At 32.9% G+C, this 25100-nt stretch overlaps 12 protein-coding genes across 12 annotated transcripts; 5 read left to right on the top strand and 7 right to left on the bottom strand.

The window, feature by feature from the left end:
• Positions 1–11: 11 nt before the first annotated feature.
• Positions 12–848, bottom strand: LCL3 (Lcl3p; the record flags this gene model as incomplete). Its single annotated transcript, XM_041550186.1, has 1 exon — positions 12–848. One exon carries the CDS (start codon positions 846–848, stop codon positions 12–14), a length of 837 nt encoding a protein of 278 aa, XP_041406120.1.
• A 330-nt stretch (positions 849–1178) lies between these two features.
• On the bottom strand, positions 1179–3287 carry MAD1 (coiled-coil domain-containing protein MAD1; the record flags this gene model as incomplete). Its single annotated transcript, XM_041550185.1, has 1 exon — positions 1179–3287. The coding sequence occupies one exon, from the start codon at positions 3285–3287 to the stop codon at positions 1179–1181; it is 2109 nt and encodes a 702-aa protein (XP_041406119.1).
• Positions 3288–3952: 665 nt separating this feature from the next.
• On the top strand, positions 3953–4676 carry MMS2 (E2 ubiquitin-conjugating protein MMS2; the record flags this gene model as incomplete). Its single annotated transcript, XM_041550184.1, has 2 exons — positions 3953–3963; positions 4271–4676. The coding sequence occupies 2 exons, from the start codon at positions 3953–3955 to the stop codon at positions 4674–4676; spliced, it is 417 nt and encodes a 138-aa protein (XP_041406118.1).
• A 1075-nt stretch (positions 4677–5751) lies between these two features.
• Positions 5752–6279, top strand: KABA2_04S02508 (uncharacterized protein; the record flags this gene model as incomplete). The annotated part of the gene is made up of 1 exon (XM_041550183.1): positions 5752–6279. The coding sequence occupies one exon, from the start codon at positions 5752–5754 to the stop codon at positions 6277–6279; it is 528 nt and encodes a 175-aa protein (XP_041406117.1).
• A 265-nt stretch (positions 6280–6544) lies between these two features.
• On the bottom strand, positions 6545–7831 carry LIF1 (Lif1p; the record flags this gene model as incomplete). Its single annotated transcript, XM_041550182.1, has 1 exon — positions 6545–7831. The coding sequence occupies one exon, from the start codon at positions 7829–7831 to the stop codon at positions 6545–6547; it is 1287 nt and encodes a 428-aa protein (XP_041406116.1).
• A 502-nt stretch (positions 7832–8333) lies between these two features.
• Positions 8334–9332, top strand: NBP35 (Fe-S cluster-binding ATPase; the record flags this gene model as incomplete). The annotated part of the gene is made up of 1 exon (XM_041550181.1): positions 8334–9332. The coding sequence occupies one exon, from the start codon at positions 8334–8336 to the stop codon at positions 9330–9332; it is 999 nt and encodes a 332-aa protein (XP_041406115.1).
• A 349-nt stretch (positions 9333–9681) lies between these two features.
• On the bottom strand, positions 9682–13566 carry NUP145 (nucleocytoplasmic transporter NUP145; the record flags this gene model as incomplete). The annotated part of the gene is made up of 1 exon (XM_041550180.1): positions 9682–13566. The coding sequence occupies one exon, from the start codon at positions 13564–13566 to the stop codon at positions 9682–9684; it is 3885 nt and encodes a 1294-aa protein (XP_041406114.1).
• Positions 13567–13897: 331 nt separating this feature from the next.
• SPC105 (Spc105p) lies at positions 13898–16618 on the bottom strand (the record flags this gene model as incomplete). The annotated part of the gene is made up of 1 exon (XM_041550179.1): positions 13898–16618. One exon carries the CDS (start codon positions 16616–16618, stop codon positions 13898–13900), a length of 2721 nt encoding a protein of 906 aa, XP_041406113.1.
• A 905-nt stretch (positions 16619–17523) lies between these two features.
• Positions 17524–20865, top strand: PAN2 (poly(A)-specific ribonuclease; the record flags this gene model as incomplete). The annotated part of the gene is made up of 1 exon (XM_041550178.1): positions 17524–20865. One exon carries the CDS (start codon positions 17524–17526, stop codon positions 20863–20865), a length of 3342 nt encoding a protein of 1113 aa, XP_041406112.1.
• A 184-nt stretch (positions 20866–21049) lies between these two features.
• Positions 21050–22204, bottom strand: CTI6 (Cti6p; the record flags this gene model as incomplete). The annotated part of the gene is made up of 1 exon (XM_041550177.1): positions 21050–22204. The coding sequence occupies one exon, from the start codon at positions 22202–22204 to the stop codon at positions 21050–21052; it is 1155 nt and encodes a 384-aa protein (XP_041406111.1).
• A 562-nt stretch (positions 22205–22766) lies between these two features.
• Positions 22767–23495, top strand: CBC2 (nuclear cap-binding protein subunit CBC2; the record flags this gene model as incomplete). Its single annotated transcript, XM_041550176.1, has 1 exon — positions 22767–23495. The coding sequence occupies one exon, from the start codon at positions 22767–22769 to the stop codon at positions 23493–23495; it is 729 nt and encodes a 242-aa protein (XP_041406110.1).
• A 492-nt stretch (positions 23496–23987) lies between these two features.
• TOS8 (Tos8p) lies at positions 23988–24830 on the bottom strand (the record flags this gene model as incomplete). The annotated part of the gene is made up of 1 exon (XM_041550175.1): positions 23988–24830. One exon carries the CDS (start codon positions 24828–24830, stop codon positions 23988–23990), a length of 843 nt encoding a protein of 280 aa, XP_041406109.1.
• Between the last annotated feature and the right edge of the window lie 270 nt (positions 24831–25100).

Genomic DNA, 25100 nt, shown 5'->3' with positions numbered 1-25100 from the left:
GGTTGTAGGACTCATGACTTTTGCCGTTTCTTATATTGACCTGGGGTTTCGACTTTCTTCTGAGCCCACAGACCTCTTGACTTGGATTTCGAGATAAACTCATTTAATCTGTAAACACTCTCTCGTCCATCAAATTGCGCACCTGTCTTAGCCTCATATACCGTCGCTAACCCTTCTTTCAACATTTGGAGACTAACATCTGTCCATCCACTATACCAATTCCAATATACTGCCCTTGCAACACATCTATTATATTGATCGATAGAGAGCGGTTTAATCCATATCCTCTTTCCTAATATAACGTACCTTAACCAATTCAATGCTTCATCTCCAAAAGGCTGTGTTTCTCCTCCAAAATGTGCTCTCTCTGGAGCGTCAATTCCAGATAGTCGTACTGAAATTGTTGGAACGTTTCTTTTACCTTTATAAGGTACCTCTAAGCTCATATAATACTTGGAAATATCTTTCACCTTTTTTTTCCTATAAATGAATAAACGATTTAGAAAAGAGCTTGATGTAGGATTCCGAGAATTATAGGTTGACTTCGAAGTGAACCCGATTGTATTCTTATCTAATTGAGGAATACGTCTGAAAGTCCCCCAACCTCCGAGTATTCCTCCTGGAGTATGGTAAAAACGGAAATTATCACCGTCACCAACTGCTGTTACTTTTCCATATAACCATCTGCGCTTGAATGCTCTCGAAGGAATATCTCTTGCGTCTCGATATTGTTTTAGAAATCGGGAATATCCATTTTTTGTGCCAAATAATAAACTAGTAAGAATTATGCTCCCTACGACAACATCACTAGACACGTTTAATCCTTTCGATTGTTTATCATTATTCATAATCAATAGGTCCTGTTCATACCATAGAAAATTGATTGCAATGAGCTCTATTATTTTCAGAACGTTAGGAAACCAATTTTTTGTATACTGGTTCTTTTTTATATAAATATATCTGAACCTATTTATATATCGAATGCTCAATCAAGACTTCAGAAATTCATGATCCGAAGAAATATAAACAAAGGAAATATACACGAAATTTTTGAAATAAGATCATTTTACAGAGTAATAAGTCACAAAATATGTCAAAGATGTCAAAGTCGATTAAGTTTTTTAGTGGTATACATAAATTACTGAAATGAGTATGTTTGGATGCAAATATATAAATAATTATGTATTAGAACTAATAGTGTGCGACGCGTTCCATAGTTGCAACGTGATTGTTGCTAAAAAACATGGTATTTGTCCCCTTTTTTCTATCCATATTTCCAAAAGTTCATCCCAATTATCTACAGCCAAATTTGATTCAAGTGTGTTACGTTTTAAATCCACCACCAAGTATTTTTTGGGCATATAACATGAATATATTTTTACTTTATTATCAGGCCTAAATTCTAATTTAAAACCGAGAATCGAATTTACTACTTCAATGAATTCTAAGGATTTTTTATTGTAAACTTCCTTTAATCTAGTAAATTTCTTATTCGCTTTAAAAATTTCTTGTTCCTGTTGTTTGATATCAAAATTTAGAGATTCATAAACAGAAACAGGAATGGTCTTTACGTTAATGTCAGATTGGAGTTGGGCAAGCAAATCTTTATTCTCTTGTAGTAGTAGTTCCAATTGTTTTCTTTTAACGAATTGATCCTTCATTAGAGGATTCTCACGAAGTTCTAAAATCCTAATCTTCTTTTCCTTCAAGTTTATTAACTTCATAAGCTTTGTTTCTAGTAAACTATTTAGATTATGATATTTTTGTAAGTCTCTAGTCAACTTTCCATTCTCTAATTGCAATTCATTTATTCTTTGAGAATAATATGTCATACCATTTGTATCTTTTAACTTCCTCTTTTTAAAATTCTGAGCCTCTGCTTCTTGGGAAGCTAACATCTGTTGGTTTAACTTTTTTAATTCACCCGTCAATTCATCGGTTCTATTCTTATAATTTTCAATTAAATTGTTGCTATCATTATCGATTTTAGGAGGGGCTATCTTCTCATCCACGTTATCTTTTTCAGTCTCTATACCCTTCATACTATTATTTGTAAAATTATCAAGATCTTGTAATTGTTGGCGTAATAATTTGCATTCTTCAAATGATAAAAATTTTTGTTGCTCCAATTCATAATTTAATCTTTTCAAATTAATAATGCTATTTTCATAATCTTTATTTAGATTCAACAGTTGTGTCCTCTCAAGGGCCAGTTCTTCATTTAATATCTTCACATTGCTCATATTTATGTTTAATTTAGAATTTTCATCGATCACTACTAAGTTTTCTTTTTTTAATAAATCTAATTCATTAATTACCTCCTCAGGTTGAATGTTAAACATATCTCTACCTTTCAATTCCTCGGTAAACATATTATATTGCGTAAGTTTAGACTTTAATTCTAATAATTCAACTTGCCCATCCTCGTATTTTTTTTCAAGATATTCAAATTGTTGAACTTTCAATTCTAATTTCTCACTTTCATTTTTCCAAAAACTGGAGGAATCTTCTGAATTTCTATATTTTTTCAATTCATTAGCTTGTTTCAAGTTAATTTCTTCTAATTCCTTACAATATTGCGCTTGTTCTTTGAAAAGTTTATTCATTGTAGATAAATCTCTAAATTCTTCTGTATTATAATTTGGATGAGAATTCAAGATATTTGAATTCTTCAATTCCAATATTTCATCTTCTTTACTATTAAGCTCCTTTGAAAGTTTTTTGATATCAGCAGCTTGTCTAATGATCTCTGCATTATATTTCTGTACCAGTTCATCAACATTCCCTTTCTCATCCCGTAAACTTTCTAATTCATAATTAAACTTTGAAATGTCTGATTCATGTTTGAATTTCAAATCATCTATTGTTTTATCCCTCTCATGCAATTTTAGTTCTAGATCATGCATTTGAGAATCCTTGTTATTATCGGTATTTTGTAATTCAGACTTCAATCTATCCAACTCATTTACCACATGTTCATTCTCATCATGTAAGAACCTTGAATTATCCATCGCACCCTCTAGTTGCTCAAGGGTATCTCGATGTTTCTTCTCTAAATCATTGAATTGTCGTTGTGCTTGTAATTTTTCCAATTCGTAAGTATTCTGCAACGTACTTAATTTATACTCCAAATTCAATAACTCTCTGACCTTTTCTCTAGCCACTGTTGGAACTATATCGTCTTTTTTCTCAAGTAGAGACGAACTCTGTTTGCCTTGTACTTGAATAGTATCGGGAGAGTCCAGAAATGGCGACGATCCACCACTTATTTCACTTTCATCATCCATTATAGCACCACAGTGTAATCTATCAGAATTAAAACCAAGTCACCCAATTGCACAAATGAAATGAAATAAGAATAAAGGAAAATCTGGATGACTAAGTACAACTACATGTACGTCTTGATCGACTATTCAAGAGATGACTATTGTCTTAAAATTATAACCGTATAGAATGTTAATGGGAAAACGCGCCCGGAGAGCCACTCATATAGACTTTACGTACAAACAAATAATGTAATCCTCTCGACAGTTGCTGGTGCCACTGATACTTCAATCATATCCAGTCGCTACTTTAAGTTCTATGATTAACAAGTTCATGGCAAGACTTATATTTAACTTAACTTGAATATATACCATGCCTTCTTGGTTACCTAACTGTTAATTCAAAAAGTATCGATATATGTTTTGACTATACTATCACTTAATACGATGAGAGATTCTGCTTGACAGTATACCAACCAAAGCAATAAGGGCACCATGAACTGCCCGATCTAAAAGACTTTTTTTTTGGTGTAACAAGGGAGTGGAAAGGGCTTTAAAGGCAATAATAGATAGGACGCAACAACAAAGGGTTGGACATATGTACCTACGTCACTAATCTACGCAGGATAAAATAAATAACCATCGCAGTGAATATCACTCTACTATAAATAACATATATTATAGAAATAATGTCAAAAATGTATGTATAACTTAGAATAATCGATAAAGGAGTTTATATGGTGCCTTTGCAAAAATCATCATCGAGAGATCTAAATAGTAATTGATTTGATGATAATCCATATTTTTTCCACGTATTATTGAAAAATTATTTAATGGGAGATTGCTATTTTATATTTTATTTTATTTTTTACTGATTACTAACACAGATGTATGACTACCTTGGTTGGGGTTCTTTTCTGCTATATGCTTATTAATCCTTTATTCTCGAAGGAATCGCTATAGGAACATTACCCAATACAGAACTAAATACAATTGATATTTTACAGTCCAAGAAGTTTTAGATTGTTAGAAGAATTAGAAAATGGTGAGAAAGGTCTAGGCCCCGAATCATGTAGCTATGGGTTAGCCGATGCAGATGACAACACAATGACAAATTGGAATGGTACAATATTAGGTCCACCTCATAGCAACCATGAAAACAGAATATATTCACTGGCTATTGAATGTGGTCCAGAATATCCAGATCAACCACCAAAGGTCAAGTTTATTTCAAAGGTGAATTTACCTTGCGTGGATCAAACCACTGGAGATGTTATAATTGGAGATTTTCATACATTGAAGGAATGGAAGAGATCATATTCTATGCAAACTGTACTATTGGATTTAAGAAAAGAAATGGCAACGCCAACAAATAAGAAATTACCTCAACCAAAGGAAGGTGCAACTTTTTAAAGAGAGTTGGACAAGATTATTTAAATTCATATCATCGAATCTTTATTCTAATATTATTTGAATGCGACTACTATTTATTGAATGCTAAAAAGATAGCTGTTGTTATTATGTATTTACCCAAATCTAAAATCTCCCTTGTTAAAATTTACATAATTAAAAAAAATGAAGAGAAAAGCATATTATTGATACATTTTTAAATAATTCATTTAAACCAGGTAATATAAGATATACAATGACTTAAACATATTTTAATACCATTCTTGAAATTTAAGTTTTCGATAATACTCTTATAATAGATCAAAATATTTTTATAGTATGTCCAAATATGCTGAATTTGGGGCCCAAAAACACTTTAGAATAACTAATTCTATCGTGGAAAGTTTGTATTCTGCGATCGGTTTCCTAAAAACATAATCTTTGAGCGACTATTATTTTAGTTAATATTACTTTATTACTTTGTCACAAACTCATACAAAGTCAGATAACTCACCTCATTACATTTAGTTGAAATATTCCTTAAAGGGTAAACATTTTTCAAATCTGATAAAACAGAAGAAGTATATTAATGATTTTGTCGTACTTATAAGTATGGCAATACCTCAATATATGTATTAAAAGTTTCAAAAGTTTCAAAAGTTCATATTTTATTAACTCTCTCATGTCAGACTTTCCTATTTGGGCCCTCAATGACTATTTTATCTTGTTTTTTTATAAAAAAAAAAGAAACATTTAATATAATCAAATATATGCAACTATTAATTACAATAAAATGTCGGACCTAATTATATTATATACCGTTGAGGTTTTTACAATTTATCTTGATGCAATTTGAAACATGATGATTAGTTTTACTAAAAACATTATGATATGCTATTAAAATTCCATTAGATCGAAGGCCCCAAACAAAATGATAAAACTGTATCCCATTAAGAAATAGAAACACGATTAATATAAAAAGATAACACATTTTAATATATATCTAGATTGACTTCATAAATATGTTACATAATATGCTATATATAATCATCATCCATAAACAAAATCGATAAGGAATACTCACATCACTCAAACTAAAATGAAATTTGCTAATGCCCTATCATTAATAGCAACAACAGCAATTGCCTTAGCTGCCCCGGTTAACTTGACTGAATCCTCCGAGTCTTCCATAACTGATATCCCAGCTGAGGCTGTTCTTGGTTACCTAGACTTGGAAGGCGATAAAGATGTTGCATTGCTTCCATTTCATAATGAAACTTCGAATGGTCTTATGTTTGTGAACACCACCATCGTTAACAATGCGCTTGCAGAAACGAAGGATACCGAATTAGCTAAGAGAGACGCTAAGTGGCACTGGTTAGAATTAGATTGGGGTCAACCATTATACAAGAGAGACGCTATTGCAGATGCAGATGCCAACTGGCATTGGTTGGAACTGGACTGGGGTCAACCTTTGTATAAGAGAGATGCTGTTGCTGATGCTGATGCTAAGTGGCATTGGCTTGAATTAGACTGGGGTCAACCTTTATACAAGAGAGATGCGGATGCAGATGCAGACGCCAAATGGCATTGGCTTGAATTGGACTGGGGTCAACCATTATACTAGTTCCAAAAGTCTAACTCTTACCAAGAGAGTCTTCCTCAGTTTTAAAGTTATTCGCTCACCATCTATACGTTCATTTTTATAATATTTGATTATCCTTCTATATATCAAACACCGTTTTTGTTTATTTTTATATTCAATAAATATTATTCTCACATTAATCACAAACTAATTATTAAATTCATCATTGTTAAACTGTTAATATTTAGAATGATTTTCTAAAGAATGCATTCCCCAGAGTCAATTTATAAGCTAAATATCTTTCGTTTTAAAAATCGCTCGTTTCAGTTTCCACATCACTATCAGAAGTGGAGTAGTTTCCCTTATTATGTATATCTTTAATTCCAATATTTTCATGTGAATTTCTTCCTTTATTAGTATTGATTTTCCCTTTAGTTTCGACGGTGTTGTCGGCGTCGGTTTCGGATTCAAAGTCTGATGTGGTAATTGACTTTGTTAAATATTTTCGATCTACTTTAACGTCATCTGATTCATCAGATGTATTTAGGGATTCTTCTCCTGGTTCAACTTTTACTAGGGGTTCTATAGTTTCCTGAAGAAAAATATTTGGATCTTCTGTAGGTAGTTTTGAAATCCCATAGAAATTAAATTCTGGGGAAAATTCGTGACCCTCAATCTTTTCCTTTTTCAGACTATCTCTTTGAAGAATATCTTCATATTTTAGCTTCCTTTTGATGCCCTTATCACTACTTCCTTTAGCTCTAATTTTCCTCCTCTTACCAGGAGAATTTAGTTCATTCACAGCATCCAGTATATGAGTATTTATAACTTCTGAATCTGGTTTACTTTCAGGTAAAAGATTCCCAAAACCTTTACTTTCAATAAGCTGTTCAAGATGAAATATCTTTTTCTTTTTCTCATTCAATAATTCAACTACCACTGTTTTAGTTTTTTTATCTCGTTCATCCAGAATTTTATCTAGAATTTTGCGTTCAGATGTTAAAGTTGACAGCTCAATACTTGATACAGCAAATTCTTCTTTTATTTTGTGATGTGTCTCGTTTAAGTTCCTAAATCTTTGAAATAAACGATTCGTTAAATCAAATAAATCCAATTCAGCATTTTCAACCGATGTGAATGATATCTCTGCCATTTTTTTAACTATAGTTTCTGATGCCATTTGAAATACTAAATTACATTGGTTCAGACCTTGTATTTCGAATTTCCAGTAAGCTGAGTCTAATTTAACGTCCAGATACTGAGCCAATACATCACTGCCTGTAAGTAATTTAATTAGATGATACCAAATATTGATTTTTTTTATACCTGGAATATTGAAATGTTCAAATGTTTGTAAATGATTAAATGTTAGGGATTTGCTTTCAAATATCGTTGAACCTTCACTCATTAATATTTGATTAATAGTTATATCTTGAATTCCTTGTTCAGTTGTAACATCTTTAACGGGTTCTTTTAGTAAAGCTTTGCAAATGCATATATCATTTTCTTCTATTGGCGCGTCAGAAACCTTTTCAATGATTAAATTATTAAATGGAATACAACATATATATTCCTGTTCTGACGTCTTATTCATGGTGACCTCTTATTATTAACAAACTCCCTTAATCCAGTCATTGATGTGGTACCACTTTTCAATATCTACCTCTATAATCCAAGTTAAACCAAACCACTCCCACTTTGGCAAAAAAAGTTTCCAACGTGTAAAGTCTGTTATAGTTCCCTCTTCGAATTGTATAAAAACCAAAAGAAATTATACGCCAAGGTTCTATCGATGAACCATGATCAACGATTATACTGTAATTCTTATGGAAGACTCTCTGACAATTTGACTTCACGTGAAATTTTCGGTTTTGGCGCATTGTCCAAATATTTCACAATATTAGTATTGATGTCCGAAATAGTTCTTAGTAAAAAGTGATTACTAATTAGGCATCGCATTTAAGAAGAACTTTATTGAGATCCTATATTTTCATATTTTTGATTTAACTGAATATACATCTCTATTTCTATCTTATTTAGAGTTAAAAGAGTATATCCTAACATTAAGTCCAGCAAACTAAATATACATAAATAAAATGGCCGCAGAAGTTCTTCCACCAGTGACCAACAGCGATGACAGGGTCTTACCTCCTGAATATGAATTGAATGAGCCAGAACCTGAACATTGTCCTGGTCCAGAGTCCGAGATGGCTGGTAAAGCAGATGCATGTGATGGCTGTGCTAATAAGGAAATATGTGAGAGTTTACCAAAGGGACCTGATCTGGATATTCCATTGATTACTGAAAATTTGGCTGGTATTAAACACAAAATCTTGGTTCTATCTGGTAAAGGTGGTGTTGGTAAATCAACATTTTCTACAATGTTAAGTTGGGCTTTATCTGCCGATGAGGATCTTCAGGTAGGTGCAATGGATTTAGATATATGTGGTCCATCTCTCCCAAGAATGTTAGGATGCTCTGATGAATTAGTCCATGAATCTAATTCTGGATGGACACCTGTTTACGTAGCTGATAATTTAGCTGCTATGTCAATCCAATTTATGCTACCTGATGATGACTCAGCCGTGATATGGAGAGGGTCCAAAAAGAACCAACTTATTAAAAAGTTTTTAAAGGATGTTGATTGGGATGAACTGGATTATTTAATTGTGGATACACCTCCAGGAACTTCAGATGAACATATTTCAATTAATAAATTTATGGGAGAGTCTGGTATTGATGGTGCTTTGATTGTCACAACTCCACAGGAAGTTGCATTACTGGATGTTAGAAAAGAAATAGATTTTTGTAAGAAGGCAGGAATTAATATCCTTGGCCTTGTTGAAAATATGAGTGGATTTGTTTGTCCAGGTTGTAAAGGTGAATCACAGATTTTCAAAGCAACTACAGGTGGTGGTAAAGCCTTATGTGAGGAACTAGATATTAGATTCCTTGGTTCTGTTCCATTAGATCCAAGAATAGGTAAATGTTCCGACCAGGGAGAAAGTTTCTTAGATGCATATCCTGAATCACCTGCTTCTGTCGCTGTCCTGAATGTAGTGGAGAGTCTGAGAGATGCTGTTGGAGATATTTAATACCATTGTCCTTGGAATGGAGAAGTGAGGATGGTTTTAGTGCATCTCCACAGGAATCAAGTTGATATTGAACATTATGATTAATCGATAAAGATTTAGTTCTTTGGTAGAGTTCAGCTACTGCAAAATATGAACGGATTATTTGTCATGTTTATTCTTAACATTTAAAATATGACTGAAGAAAATTGATACTTCAATCTACAATATTGTGTGTTAGATCAAGACCTTCATATATATATATATATAGCTACTGCTATTATGCTTCGTACATACCAATTATATACAATATTATTAGTAAAAGTGACTTAAAATTAATTACCAATTATTAAAAATATTTTCGTAAATCTATCTAAAATTGCATAGCTTTTAATTTCTTTTTTATTATGTTACAACATGCAGGTACCAGTTTATGGTTGTGAAATTTCATCAGTAATTTCAAACTGTCCTCTATGCTCTTAACTTTAACATTATCTTGGTTGTCTTTTAATATGATATCTACAAATTCTTCGTAAACTTGTAATGTATTTCTCCAGTTATCCATCTTATCCTTTGGAAATTTTCCAAGGAATGTACCCAGTGTTTCAATCGCATCAGTATTACATTTAACATTGTACTTTAGTACTAATTTAGGACCTACAGTTAACATCATTTCCTTTTCAGCATCTTTAAAGGAACCGGCTCTTAAAAGGTTTTGAATTTCCGATAAATAGTTTCCATTGTACTTATCAAACACCGCTGCAGCAGAATATATAACACTTTCTGGAATTTGTAACCTTTCAAGCAGCATTTTGTTTTGAAGAAATTCTGATATATTCCTAGAGACTAGATCGGATATCTGCTGTACTGCAACTCTGTCATTTTTTATAAAACAAGATACGAATAAAGCTTGCTCAGTAAATCCTTCTATCCTTAAGTCTTCTATTAAATCCAAGGTTAAAATATCACAATACTCGTTGGAAAAGTTTTTTGCATTATTAAATTTCAAAATTTGAATATAGTACCATGAAAATTGAGTTCCCAATTGTTGGTTTTGATATCTCAATGTTTTAAACAATTGTTCGACGTCACTGTTGCAGCTATAGAGTTGTAAAGTAACATAACGAAGGTCTTCTTCCAAATTAGGGATCTTTGTTATCAATGAAAATACAAGATCCTCTAACGAATTTTCATCGATTCTTCCATAAAAAAGACCGAGTCCAAAAACTGCCAGCCATGAGAAGTCTTCCAGTAATTTCAGAATAGCCGTCCTAGAGTTAAAGAATGTCTCTCCTAGAATTTCATAAATTCTTCTAACTTTTGGCTCAACTTGATGGCCCGATACTTCCCATGCTTCCAATTGATGTGACGCAAATTCTGCGACACGCGGATCATTGGACCCTAAGAATGACAGAACAACTGAAAGATAAGCGTTGTTTGAACTCATAGCCACCTTAGCGGCAGTAATATTGTCGTTTAAGAAAAGTAAATAGAAAATCTTATCTAAAGGATCACTTGTATTCTTGATTTTTAAGTTTAACTCATCTTTAATTTGATCTAAGACCCAGTCACACAATGATCTGTATCTAGATTCCTTCCATAAAGTTGCTTTCACAGTTTCATTTTTAACTTCCTGAGGAAAGATAAGTCTGTCATGTAAAATGGAACATAGTCTCCATACTTCATATTCTGGGGACAAAAGATGGATTAGTGGTAAAATTCCAGTAAAATTTAAGGTATGGCTTTTTACTATTGGATACTTGTTTGTTTTTCTTTGTTCAATGGCGACAGATTTTAAATGGAGGTCAAGTAAGGAGGATTTCATGATTAAATCATCGTTATTGAGAGACGATCTCATGGGGGAAAGTTGAGTTCCAGAAATTTGATTAATATTTTTAATTAATAATTTTGATCGGGAATCAAATTTGGCAAATGTGTAATTAGTGCTCATTCTTCTTTCTTTGACTATTTTCTTCATTGTTTCAAAATTTTGATTAAAATCTGAAAATAGTAGTGTCATTGCGTTCTCTTCTATCTTGGACTGGGAAAAGCGTTTGACAAATACAGAATTGTTAGATGAACTGGCAATTCGCAACTGTTCCATCCAATCACCGGTAATTTCGAGAGATGGCTCGCCTTCCATTAATTCAATATCCTTTTCATCTACATCAGGTTCAAAAGCTTTTTCTTCAACAAGTTCACTATCATTAGTGTTTTTATATTCTTGATCGTCAAAACTCCTATCCTGCAATACCAATAGATCAGCTTGAGTATCGTTCCCAAATGTTTGTCTTGCATTAGATGTATTGGACTGTGCAAGAGTTCTAGTTTGTATAATTTTATCGTATTGTATATTATTTTCCAACCTTTCTTCTTCTTTGAGATCTTCTGAATCCATTTCCACATCTTCTGAATCGACAAGCCCCCAAATACTAAAATGGTTAACTCTAAAAGTCCAGATACCTCCAAATGGGTTGTATGAAATAAATTCCATCTCTTTCATGTTTTTTAACCTTCTAATTATTAGTTGGATTTCGGATGATTTTTGGGGATTTACATGTGGCTTTTTAGTTTTCTTATCGATTGGATATACACCCTCGATGGAAATGGTAGCTGGAATGTTAAGGCCATATCCTACACCTGGTTTGGTACTATGATCAGGATAAACCTCGACAGTTTTTGAGGAGTTAAAAATAACAATATTACCAAACAACTGGGCCTCCACGTCTCTGGCAACTGAAGTCAGGTCAACATCATAATTGAATGAAATTGTTCCATATCCTTTTCTACCTATAATAAAATTGGAAACAGAAGCCAATTGTTCTGATGATAATTTTTTTAACTCATCTGGGGAAGGTGAACACCAATAATCACTAGGCGTGTCATTGATATCTTTCTCAGACGTGTCTATATTTTCTTCAGTTGGTTTGCTGTCTCTAAGAGAGGATGTTTCAGAAGCAACGACTTCCGTTTGCTCTTTAACAACGATCGGATTGTTCTCTTCAGGATATAAAGAAATTGGATGTTTTAAATTATCAACAGACTGAACTACCTGTTGGGTAGGTACAGCGATATTCGGTAGTAATTTCAGTTTCTTAGCAGCGCTTCTATTTGGATCGATTTTCAGAACACGTAAGTTTCTGACATCTTGGTCTTCCAGAGAATTAATCGATAATAAATGCATAGGTTGACATTTTTTCTTGTCTAGTGCTACTGTATGGTAGACAATTGGTCTGTGATCATTGTATGGTAAATGTGACCAACCCTTTGAAGATGAAGAAAATATGCCTTTAGTTGATTTTTCCTTAATATATTTTAATCTCGTATTTAATTTGCCAAATATGTTCGATGGTAACATCTGGTGTTCAGAATGACTTTTCGATGGCAGAGAAAAGGATGTACGGTTGCTGTGAGATGGTATATTTGTAGCCTCTTGTTTCTGTACCGAAGGTGTGATAGATTTGGGCATGTTTGACATATCAAATTTAATAGTATTAGATGGACCAGATGATAAGTTGTTATTTCCTTGGGCAGGATTACCGAATAAACCACCACCAACTTGTGGTTTGTTGCCGAACATACTTTGACTACCTGCCAAATTAGAAGTAGCGGGTTTGTTTTCAAACAAACCACCGCCCATTGAATTGGTAGCTGTATTTCCGAATTGGCCAGCTGTTGTAGGTAACACATTCGTTGTTGAAGAATTTCCAAATAAACTGGTCCCAGCAGGTTTGACAGTTGTGTTTGAGTTTCCAAAGACCGATCCAGTCTGTAACCCATTTTGAGGTGCCGTGGTATTATTACCAAATAGACTACCTCCACCAACAGGTTTATTTGCATTTCCAAACAGACCTCCAACGGAACCTAATCCACCTGTATTATTGGAATTACCAAACAATCCTGTGTTACTTGTTGTAGCTGGAGGTTGAGCTTTAGATCCAAATAAGCCACCTGTAGTACTTGTCTGAGGGGCATTTGAAGTATTTGTGTTACCAAATAGATTATTAGAAGGTTGCTTATTAGGTTGTGTCGTGTTTCCAAATAGTCCTCCAGTTGGTGGTTTATTTTGGTTGGCCGTGTTACCAAATATTCCAGACGGACTTGGCGTTGAGGTCCCAAAATTTGTAGTTGTATTACCAAATAGACTGTTAGTCTTTTGAGGTAATTGGTTATTCATAGCTGGTGCTGGTGTTGATGTTGGTGTAGAAGCACTTTGAATTCCCAAGGTCGATTGACCACCTAAAGTTTTCCCAAACATAAGATTACGTCGCAATTAAGTATTGGCTGTGGTTGTTGTTGGATATTTGATAATACTTAATGTCAATCACAAATTGGGATAACCCTCTACTCATCTCAGTTTGTTGTTGGTAAAAATCACAAATATATTTTCGAAGCTTCTGATTTTCAGATTTGAAACTTTTGTTGATTTAGGCGGAAGAAGAAAAAACATCCCGACGCACGACGCTGAAATAAAATGAACGAAAAGTTAATGTGTATAGAGAGAGAAGTTAGATATGAACTGTTTCTGAGAGGAATCCATTTGACATTTACGAAATATGTGATTACGTATGACAGTATATATGCATCAGTTATTTTAAAATGATTTTTATGCGGTCTTCATTAAACCAAGGCAATATTTTCTGAGTTTTGGAAGTAAGACGTGACATAATATCCGATGTTTCCAGTGTCTCTCCATTGACTGTTTGTGCCGTCAGTGTCACTTTGTTATTATTGGTCATCACGACTTGCACAAACGCGCTTATATCTATTTCGAATATAATTTCTTCATTTAATGAAGTATTGTAATCAAAAAATTGAATCGCACTGTCATTGGTAATTTTGGTAAGGAATAATGTGTCAAGGAATTCGAATTCTTTAAACACTTTTGTCATGTTTCTTATGTTGTTTATTAGGTGACAGATGTTATCAAGAGTTTTGACGTTATTGGTAGCTTTACCTTCAGTTGATAAAAGATCAATAATGAATGGGAGTAATTTATTGGACTTAAGTTCCGAATCAACAGTGATGATGTTTTCATCTTCCAAATCTAAGTTCACATGTATTATTGAATTGGATATATCCTGTAATTTCAATGATAATATAGAATTCTTGAACTCCAAAACATCTATACCTGTTAAACTCTCTAATATATGTAACATATTTTGTGACCCATTGAGTTGTGGGATGATCTCTATATTATCTATACCATGGTCCACCTTTGACATAATGTCATCTTTCAAATTTCTTAGTTTGGTTTGATTTACTACTATTGCGCTAGCTAATTTTTCTTCCTGGTCACACAATTTTGGATACTGTTCAATTGATAACTTATTTCGTTGAAGTTCTTGCTTCAGCCAAGTTAAATGGATTTTTTGAGATAAATTAAAATCATCACCTTGTTCTTTTGTCGAAGAAGTTTTGATAGCTTGTAATTCTGCCTTTAATAAATTCTTAATATTACCTACATTTGAATGAATCAATTTGATATCTTCAAGTGTACTTCTAATCTTTTGATATTCTTGTTCTAACAGTGTTTCATTTTCGAGAAGCACGTTTTTCAAATTTTTCAACTGTGATAGATACCATTCACTGAACGACTTTTTAGCGTTCAATTTTGCAAAGTATTTGATCAATTGAAGTTGTTCTTTCATTGTTTCTTTGGTCCTATCATCAGAATTAAAATAATCCTGCAATAGTAAAGGAGGATTAGAAGAATTTTTAATTTGTTGATCAAGATTTTCGAAAGATATTGATGATTGAGAACCAATTGAGAGTAACTCTTTTATAATAAATGTGTTCATCTGGACCATTGGTATATCATTGTATAAAGCATTGCATAAGCTTTGAGCTTTAAAAACTGAATCTTCTGTTTGTGTAATTATGGGGAATGGGATAGCTTTTACATCCTGTTTAAGAATATTTATATCTGTCAAAAATCCTACATCAGTATCTTTAATAAACGTTTTTAGAGAATAATCAGACTTTTGATTCAGATTTTCTTTATCAGATTCATTAAGTTGAGTTATCTTTATGGGTGACATTTTTTCCATTTCTTCGATATTTGATTCAGTGTTCGCCGTGTTTGGTTTTTTGTTGGTCAGTTCTTCTTGAATATTAACTACAGGTGTAATTGGATCTTCTAAATTTTTTCTTTTCCTAATTATCCTTGGTATACTACTTGGAGGAGGAATTTTCGATTCTAAGTTAGATTGAGCAGTGTCCTTTTCCTTTACAATATTTCTGTTGGAGTCAGTATCACTAGACAGAGTAGAATTTAACGATGTTCCAGTATGATTAGGTTGAGGGGCAATGTCCTTTGAGGACTTTGAATCATCTCCCGAAGTGGCGAGCAACTTTGGAAGAGTTGATAATGGGTATTTTTTACTAGTTTTTGTTTCATTTTGTTTGGAACTGCTATGAATAACTTGTGTTAGTTCCATTGGTTGTGATTCAACGTTGTCTGTTTTCTTACTATTCTGTGGATTGTATATCTGAGTAAAATCCATAGATTGCGAATCTGTAATTTTGTTGAGAGATTCAGATGAAATTTGTGTAAAATCCATTAGCTTAGATCCTTGAATACTCTTATAACCTGTTATACTTTCTTCATTGGTTGTTGATTTATCTATTTGACTTAAATCAACATTATCATTAAAATTGACCACCTCTGTCAATTCCATGGGTTCCTCATCGTTGGCGTTGTCATCTTCAGATTCGTTGTTTGGTAAAATATTTCCCTTACGAAGATCCATCTGAGGGATGTAACTTTTAGCAGAATCCACTGCAATCATGATCGGTGTTAGTTGCTCCTGTCTCTCTGTAAGTTCCACTGACTCTTCATCTTCGTTATTCGTATTGTTTTTAATTTGTATCTCCGTCATATCTAACGATTCATCCATGTCATTTGAGGACTTCGTATCTTTGTTAAATTCATAAATAGGAGTCGGTTGTGTGAAATCCATTATTGATGTATCATTTGTAAGAGGATCATTCTTATTTAAAGCTCGTTGCGGAACAGATTCAAACCTATGTAAAGTCACATCGGGCGCAAAGGAAACCCTACGGTTTATTTTTCCTGACTGAGGTCTAGTAACACTCAATTTTGATGTTGTGTTGTTGGAATGAGATAGCAGTTCTGGTTGTGAGAAAGATTGTAGTATTGGTTCTGTTTGATCATGGGTCCTTGTACTCGTACTGGCAGGTAAAGTAGGTTGACTAAAGCTCATTTTCAGTATGCTTCTCATTCCTTTCGATACATCATTCTCCAGCGTTAGATCCATCTGAGAATCATCCTGATCGTTCATTGTCATGTAATTGTTTTGGTTCCTATTGTTTATAAATAGATTGGGAGTTTTTTACTCTCTTATTCGTTTTAAAACATGCCTCACTTTGAGTTAGAGAACCTGTTAAAAATGATGTAAACAAAGAAATATATTTATCGCGTATATCTTACTTTGTATGCGAAATGCAATAAGTGCATAAACAGAGACAACAAATAATAATATTGCATATATAAATAAAAACAGAGTATGTAGATGTTGTCCATTTTTGTACTTTTTAAATTCTATATTGAAGAACTTGGGAAATTATATTAGTTGTATTCAGATTACAAATGAAAATATGTTTATTCTTCTAAATTATAATTTATTCCCCAAAATATAAAATTTTATTGTTTCCAAACCAGTTTACAAACGTACATTCTCTTTCAATCATTTATCCATTAACTAATATCGCACTTACATTTATTACCATCATCCGACACATACAAGAGTTACTCCACAACCAAACTATTAACTTGTCAGTAATAGACTAATATCGTTCTAAATCTCATTTTGATCGTAGTACAATCAATACTTTGTCTATATACACGAAAACACTGATTTTCCTGTGAATTTCAAACTTCTAGCGCCCCGAAAATTGACTACTTGAAACAAAATACTCACTCATTAAAGAACTAATGATAAAGGTGACATATTCGTCAAAGAGGAGAGAAGGATCGATATCTAATCGACCACTAGAATACCGTCATTTTGGAAATAAACAAACCAGATATTATACTAAACTGGTTATATTGAAGTACCAGGAAAAACTTTATTCTTAGTACCCCTCTCTCGTTTTATTATTATTTCGTGTAACCAAGTGCAACACTTATTATCGTTCCGTATTCAAATATAACATACAACCTTTACAACAATACTGTTAATAGTAGTCAATTATGAATAATTGGCAACATGTATTTAATAATACAGCTGATCTTTCAGTACATTTAAAGAAACCCTACTTTCGTTATGATAACAAAGAAAAAGAAGTTACAAACCTAGTGTTTGATGATAGAGCCAATCTGATTTGGGCTGGTGATACATATGGTTGTATGACAGCTTACAATCCAAATTTTCAAATGTATAGTCGTTATAAAGCTCATATTGGGGACGTTAAAGTGAATGACATCTTAACGACAAGGGAAGGTGTATTATCACTGAGTAGCGATTCTGTGCATATGAGTAATAGAAGAGGTGTAACGTTATTTAATCTTACTTGTGCAGACGTATCCACTTTTAGTGGTTTGAGAACCATGTGCACAATCTCACCAGAGAATGAGACACAAATATATTGTGCTGGTGATGTTGCCAGTTCAGGGATTACCGGAATTGATTTAAATAAAGCCATCGTATCAAATTTAATTCATTATCCCAACAAAGTGAAATTTATGAAATCTAATAGTAAAATGATTACCATTGGACAACAATCTGGTAAGATAGATTTACTTGATCAGAATTCTAATCAAATAATTAAATCATTCAATGGACATTCAGAGACCATATCTTCCATAGATATTCGTGGACATACTTTAATTACAACGGGCACTTCAAGAAGATTTACAAGTTCATTTGCCGATCCGTTTGTTAATGTGTATGATTTGAGAATAATGAGACAATTAACACCAATATCATTTTCGAAAGGTACTACAATGGGTTCTGGTGGGGCAGATTTTGCCGAATTACATCCCGTATTACCGACTGTCATGATTGTCGGGTCTTACTCTGGCTCCTTTGACTTCATAGATCTTTCGAACCCTGCTTTACGGACCCAATATGTTCATCCAGGTCAAGAGATACGAAGTTTGAAAATATCTCCCAATGGTAACTATATGAGCGTGTTGGAAGTAGATAATCATGCTAGTCTATGGAGTAGAACAATGAATACCCCAACCATATTCACAAACACTCAAGAGTTGCTAGAGTATCCAGATTTTGCGGATGATAGGATATATCCAACACCTATATCCGTTGATAATGAGGATTTCCCATTAAGTAGCATTGGCCTTCCATATTACCACGAAAGGCTCTTATCCGGTTGGTCACCAGTAGTATTCGATAGCGATGGTACAATTCCTAAACATAGTGAGCAAAAATATCTGCCTTTATCATCAGGAAAACAAATAGCTAATAAAGCTCATCTAGTTTTACAAGGATTAAATCTGTCTTCGAAGGAATTTCCCTTTCATAAATACAACAGAGAAAAATTTGGTGCCAGGAATGAAATACCAAAATACATTAGTTTAAAGGATGAAAGAAGATTATTAACGTTGCCAATAAACAAGGATACAATATTAGTGTATAAAACTACAGACGAAACTCAAATCCCCAATGCATATTCAAAATTACCATTCACATCTGGTAAATTTGGTTCAGATAACTTTGATTTTAATGCCTTTAATAAAACTGAGCATTCTGGGTTAGATACAGACATTGATAACTTATATACAAATGCCATTCTACAACTCTACAGGTTCGTTCCAGAAATTTACAACTTTATAGTAGGTTGTCTAAAGGATGAAAATTTTGAAATATCGTTATTGTTACAGCTTGGTTACCTTTATGATATGATGGGTCGTTCAAAGAATAGGGTATGCAGGTCAACTAATTTCCAAGTTGCACTGAATGCTCTTCCTGAAGCAGAAGAAGCTGGTATAATCGAAAGTTCCCCAAAGAGTCTAATGTGTGATGAAAACAGTAGTGTCCAATGCCATGGAACATTATCAAGGAGTCTAGGTCAGAAGTTTAATAAATTTCTACTAAGTAGATTACGGAATGAAGAATTTCAAAATAATCGCCATAATACAACTTTACAACAATGTTTTGGAATAGACTTAAATGTCCAATTAAGAAGAAAGTGTAGGCATGATGAACGTCGCAACGAGATTCTACCTAGTTTAACGTTAATGTCACCCTCAAAGAATGGCATCAAAACAAATGGTAGAAAATCTCCTAACGACACTATTTTAACTTACATAGAATCATCAATGAAACGGATACACCATGTAGAAAATGTGTGTGACAAATGTAGTAAGAAAGATATAGCTGAGATAGAAAAAATTGCTACTAATTTACCTCCTATATTATCTTTTGAACTTTTGCTAACAGACTCCGAATGGCAAACAACAAAGAAGACAAGAAATTGGCTGTCAAAATCATTCTTTGCCGCAATGACCCCACAAGATGCTCTCTTGAGAAATACGTCTGCAGAACTAAAACAATTCTCACCAATATTTAAATACGATCTATGTGGTTATGTCGCAAGAATTACTGATCCAAGTGGATCGACGAGACTAGTCACATACTCTAAAATATATGACGGTAACACTAATACATTTAAATGGTACCTTTTCAATAACTATTTAGTGGTGGAGATAGATGAGGAAGAAGCATTAAATACATCACAACCATGGAAATGTCTGGAGATTGTTTTATATTGTGACTCAGAGGAGATAAGAAAGCCGTTCTTTTCTGTAGATACGTATCAGATCGATAGAAGTATTTTGTTCAGGGACCATTTTGCAGCCGGAATTAGGGAAACAAAAAAGAAAGAATATACATTACTAACCCTAGAAGAAGCACCAAAAGCTGGAACTCTAATTGCGATTGATGCGGAGTTCGTTACGTTAAATAACGAATTAAACGAAATTGATTGTAAAGGAATAAAGACTGTGATAAAATCAAAGAAAACTGCTCTCGCAAGACTCTCTATTGTGAGAGGTGAAGATGGTGAAGGTTTTGGGAAACCATTTATTGATGATTACGTTGTTAATACCAATCACATTGAAGATTACCTAACTAAATTTAGCGGTATTGAGCCTGGTGATTTGGATCCATCTAGAAGTGACAAAACTTTAGTCACATTAGAGGTGATATATAGAAAAGTCTGGTTATTAATGCAACTCGGGTGTGTATTCGTTGGTCATGGTTTGAGCAACGACTTTAAACACATCAACATTAATGTTCCAAAAGAACAAATAAGAGATACTGCTATATACTTCCTACAAGGGAAGAGATTTTTATCGTTAAGATATCTCGCCTTTGTATTACTTGGTCAAAATATTCAAGAAGGTAATCATGATTCAATTGAAGATGCATACACTGCGTTAATCCTTTATAAACGGTATCTAGTGTTAAAGGAAAATGGGTCATTGAATACCGTTATCGATTCTCTTTATGAAGAAGGGAGAGCAACTAATTATAGAGTCCCTGACTCAAATAACAAATTTCCCAAAATATGATACAAAATACCTTATTTATAGATATATATATCTTACGAACAGTAGTTGGAAGAGAAGTACAATTATCAACATTATTGAAATTTAAATAATTAATTATTTTTATCTCAGTGTATTAATATTAATATGTATATCTAGAAGATAAAAACAATATAAAGGTTCATTAAATATACCTTATGTACTAGTGTTATCTTTCTTTAGAGTAATGCTTTTCCCAATTTAATAATTTTTGAGTTAAGTCATTCATCACCGTCAATGCTTCTTTATTTTGTGAAAATATGTTATCAATCTTTTCAATAAACTGATCATTTTCTACAAATCGTATTAGGTCATCTCTCTCCAGTTGTACATTCTCCAAATCCCATTGTGTTCTTGATATGAATTCCAAGATAGCTGATGTTCTCCTTCTCATTTCGTTCATAGTGGTTCTCTGCGAAGGTAATCTTGGTTTTACTGAGTTATTGGCAGTCACATCCACCAACTTATCCTTAGATTTAGAATTGGAATTATTACGTTTATCAGTAAGGTTTCTCCTACTGTTAGTTCTTCTTGGTTTCTTTGTGATTCTATTTGGTTTTCTTATTATTTTTTGTCTTTCCTTTGTTGGTGCAGTATTTTCGTCCTCTGTTATAACCTTTGATGATTGATTAACTTCATCCTCTGGGACATCGGTTTGCGATTCAGGTTCAGTAGTAGCAGTATTATCTTCAAGAGACTTGATTGAAATTTGTTCTTTGCTTTCCGAGGCACCGTGCTCATCAGTTTTAAGTTCCAGTTTTGGGGTATCTCCATTTGCTAATTCTTCATCACCTGGTGTATCCATCTGGCTCTCTTTAATAGCTTGCTCCAACATTCGTTGATATTGTTGTTCTTCTCTAGAAGAACGACTAGCTCTTTTACTCAAAGCATGGAGATCAGTATCTTCATCATCGATATCTTCTTCATTTTCGTAAGCGATGGATTCAGCCGTTTGTTCCTGTTCGTTTGATTCTTGTTCTTCCTCTTTAACATCCTCATTTCTCTTTTCTGGCTGCGTCTCTTCAGGTATTGCAACTTCTTCTGGCTCAATTATCTCATGCTCTGATTCCTGTGGTTCTAATGTTTCTTGAACTGGCAGATAATGCGACCGTTTACGACCTTCTTCATCTGTATATAAATCATGCAACTCTGGTTTACATTGTTCACACCAGTATTTATCAGGAACTTCTTCTACAATACCGACACAAAACCCATGCTGCCATACTGAACATTGCTCACATTGGATATATAGCCCTGATTCGTCAGCAGGCTCTTGTTCACCACAGACACAACGGGTGATTTCTTCTTCTTCTTGATCAGACATTGCAGATAATTGAGTTTAATAAAATTATATGCAGAAAATGATAGAGAATATGTGTAGTTAATAAAGATAGTGCAGATAGCTCTCTAAGATATAGCAAGTGAGTGAAAAAGGGCTGAATATCTATCTATCTATCTATTTCTTGTTACTTTTGTTTCAAGGGTTAAATATGTAAACAGTTGATTATGCATTTAATTTCACCATCTTTCATTAATTTAATCATTGACGATAAACGTAGTAAACCGTAGATAGGGTTTCAATTAAGGTCTTTACTTCTCACTCACACAGCGCAATTCAAAAAAATCGAAAAAAAAAAATTAAAATTCGAATTTTGTTTTGCTGAGAGGGAATCGATTAACTTACCTAACGTAACACAAAGGATAACGTTCAAAGGTAGTTAAAGGGTTAACAAGTGGAAGAGACAGAACAAGGAAATTCAAAACTTTAAAAGGTTACTATTTTGATTATATTGTTTAAAAGATATTTTCCGATTTGAATAAGAATAATTGTTATTCGATTCTGCTTGTTAAACCACTTCCGAAATATAATAAGACAAACAATAATAATGAGTAGCACATTAGCAGAATTCGACGAATTAAAATGGGATCATTCCATAAAGAGACTTGATAAACCTTCCTCCTATTTGCTACGTAAGGCAAGAAGGAACCCTAATGGTTTACAAGATCTACGCCACTCTTTGGTTTCTGCCACCATATATGTTGGTAATCTATCCTTCTATACAAGTGAAGAACAAATATATGAATTATTTAGTAAATGTGGGATGGTTAAAAGAATCATTATGGGTTTGGATAGATTCAAATTTACACCATGTGGGTTCTGTTTCATTATTTATAACGAACCTAAGGAAGCTTTGAATGCAGTTAAATATTTATCAGATACAAAATTAGATGATAAGAATATTTCTATTGATTTAGATCCTGGATTTGAGGATGGAAGACAATTTGGTCGTGGTAAAAATGGTGGTCAAGTGGGTGACGAATTAAAGTTTGAATATGATGCTGCAAGAGGAGGGTTTGCTATCCCATTAGCAGAACGTATAGCACCAAGATTCGGTCAACCAAAACATATATCTCATAGAGGAGGACGTAGGAATCAAACTCGTTTCCGTAGTCAATTCGAAAATTATCCAAGTAATGAAGATTCAATGGGTTCTGGTAAATCTAGATACTCTGGTAATGACAATACTAATGAACTGGCTAATGGAGAAGAGAATATACCTGAATTATCAGGAGCTCAAGGAGACGAAGACGAAGATAACTACGTACCACAATAGAGTTAAAAAAACAACTAAAACCACCAAAATTTTCTAAGTCTATCTATATAAAAAACATATATTTATAGCTATTAAATTGTAATATATAATAATACGAAACATGCAAAAAAAGAACTAGTACAACACATAAAAGAGATAATAATGATATCGTTTTCAAAAAATAGAATATATAATTTTTTAAAATATACATATAAAGAATACATTACATTAATAATAATGATGTATCCTAAGGAAATATATATAAAGAGTTAGAACCTATCATAAAATAGAACAAAATTTATTGATGTATATCATCATCTCACTAAAATATTCTATTAAATGTATCGTTACAATAAAGACACCGTTTTCGATTATTCCCGAACCTGTATGGCACAACATATTCACTTGTATATGTTAGCTTACCCTTGCGATTATCTTCAATGGGGGAATACCTGCTACACAATCAAAAAAAAGTGATGGAAACCTATTTTCTTTTTCTTTTGGTAGGTAATTTTAAACAGATTGTGCAGATGGTGAACTTTCATTAGACGAAGACATTTTATTTTGAACAAATTTCTTATCGAAATGATCAGTAAAGACTTTTCTTCTTCTAACGTTAATAAACCAATTAGATAATTGAATCTTAGTCAAACCGGTCTGACTCAAAAGTACATTTTTTTCAGCAGGTGTTGGATAAGGATTATTTAAATGATTAACCAACCAGTTATTCAATATCTTTACAGTTTCTTTTGGTAGATTCGATCTTTTCCCTGTCATTCTGTGACTCTTCTTTTCTTTATGTAAAGTAGATGAATGTCCAGTTAAAACGAGTTGTGCTCCAATATTTGCAGGATGATGCATATGAGGAGACATTATCATAGGAACACCGGCTGGACCTGCAGCCACATTCATATGTAAAGAAGAAGGAGCATCACTTCTTGGGATTTCGTTATGATTAGAAGAACCGACTATATTAGCAGTATACCTTTGAGATTGGTAATGGTTTTGATAAGGAATATGAGAATGCACTGAAGTAGATTGCGTTGGCATTATTGGTTGTCTAATATAATTATAATAGTTTGAATATTCAGAATAATTCAATGGAGAATTCGAAGCAGACGAATTTCCATTATTATTAATAGTGTATCCAATATTACTATTATTATTTGTATTACTAAACAAAGGTGATAATTGTGGTGCCTTTATTGTATGTATTCCATTTAATGATGGTTGTATATCATTAATATGAATATTTTTCATCGGAGGAGTTTTATTTAATTCATTTATATCTAATGCATCAAATAAATTCTTAATTGGTGGTAATGAAATTTTAGTTTGTTTTGTTTGAAAACTCATAATGTATTATGTTCGTGTTCGTATTTGTGTTTGTGTATGTTTGTATTTATATGTATTTGTAATAATTTAAATTATTATCTTGGTTTATTTAAAGTTTGAAATAAACTAAAAAAAAAAATTATAGTAATGAAAAGAGTAGTTTCGAGAAAGAAAAATGATAAACAGATGATATACCTCAAGGTTTATATAAGTTTAAGTTTCCAAATATATATGTATTAAAATTAATTATCATTTGCCTGTCATTAGAATTAAAATTAAAATTAAATTAAA

Source organism: Maudiozyma barnettii, assembly GCF_903064755.1.
Source record: "Maudiozyma barnettii strain CLIB 1767 genome assembly, contig: KABA2_04, whole genome shotgun sequence".
NCBI classification, from domain to species: domain Eukaryota; kingdom Fungi; phylum Ascomycota; class Saccharomycetes; order Saccharomycetales; family Saccharomycetaceae; genus Maudiozyma; species Maudiozyma barnettii.
Note: the sequence above shows the minus strand (reverse complement) of the source record. Positions and strands in the feature narration are given on the sequence as shown.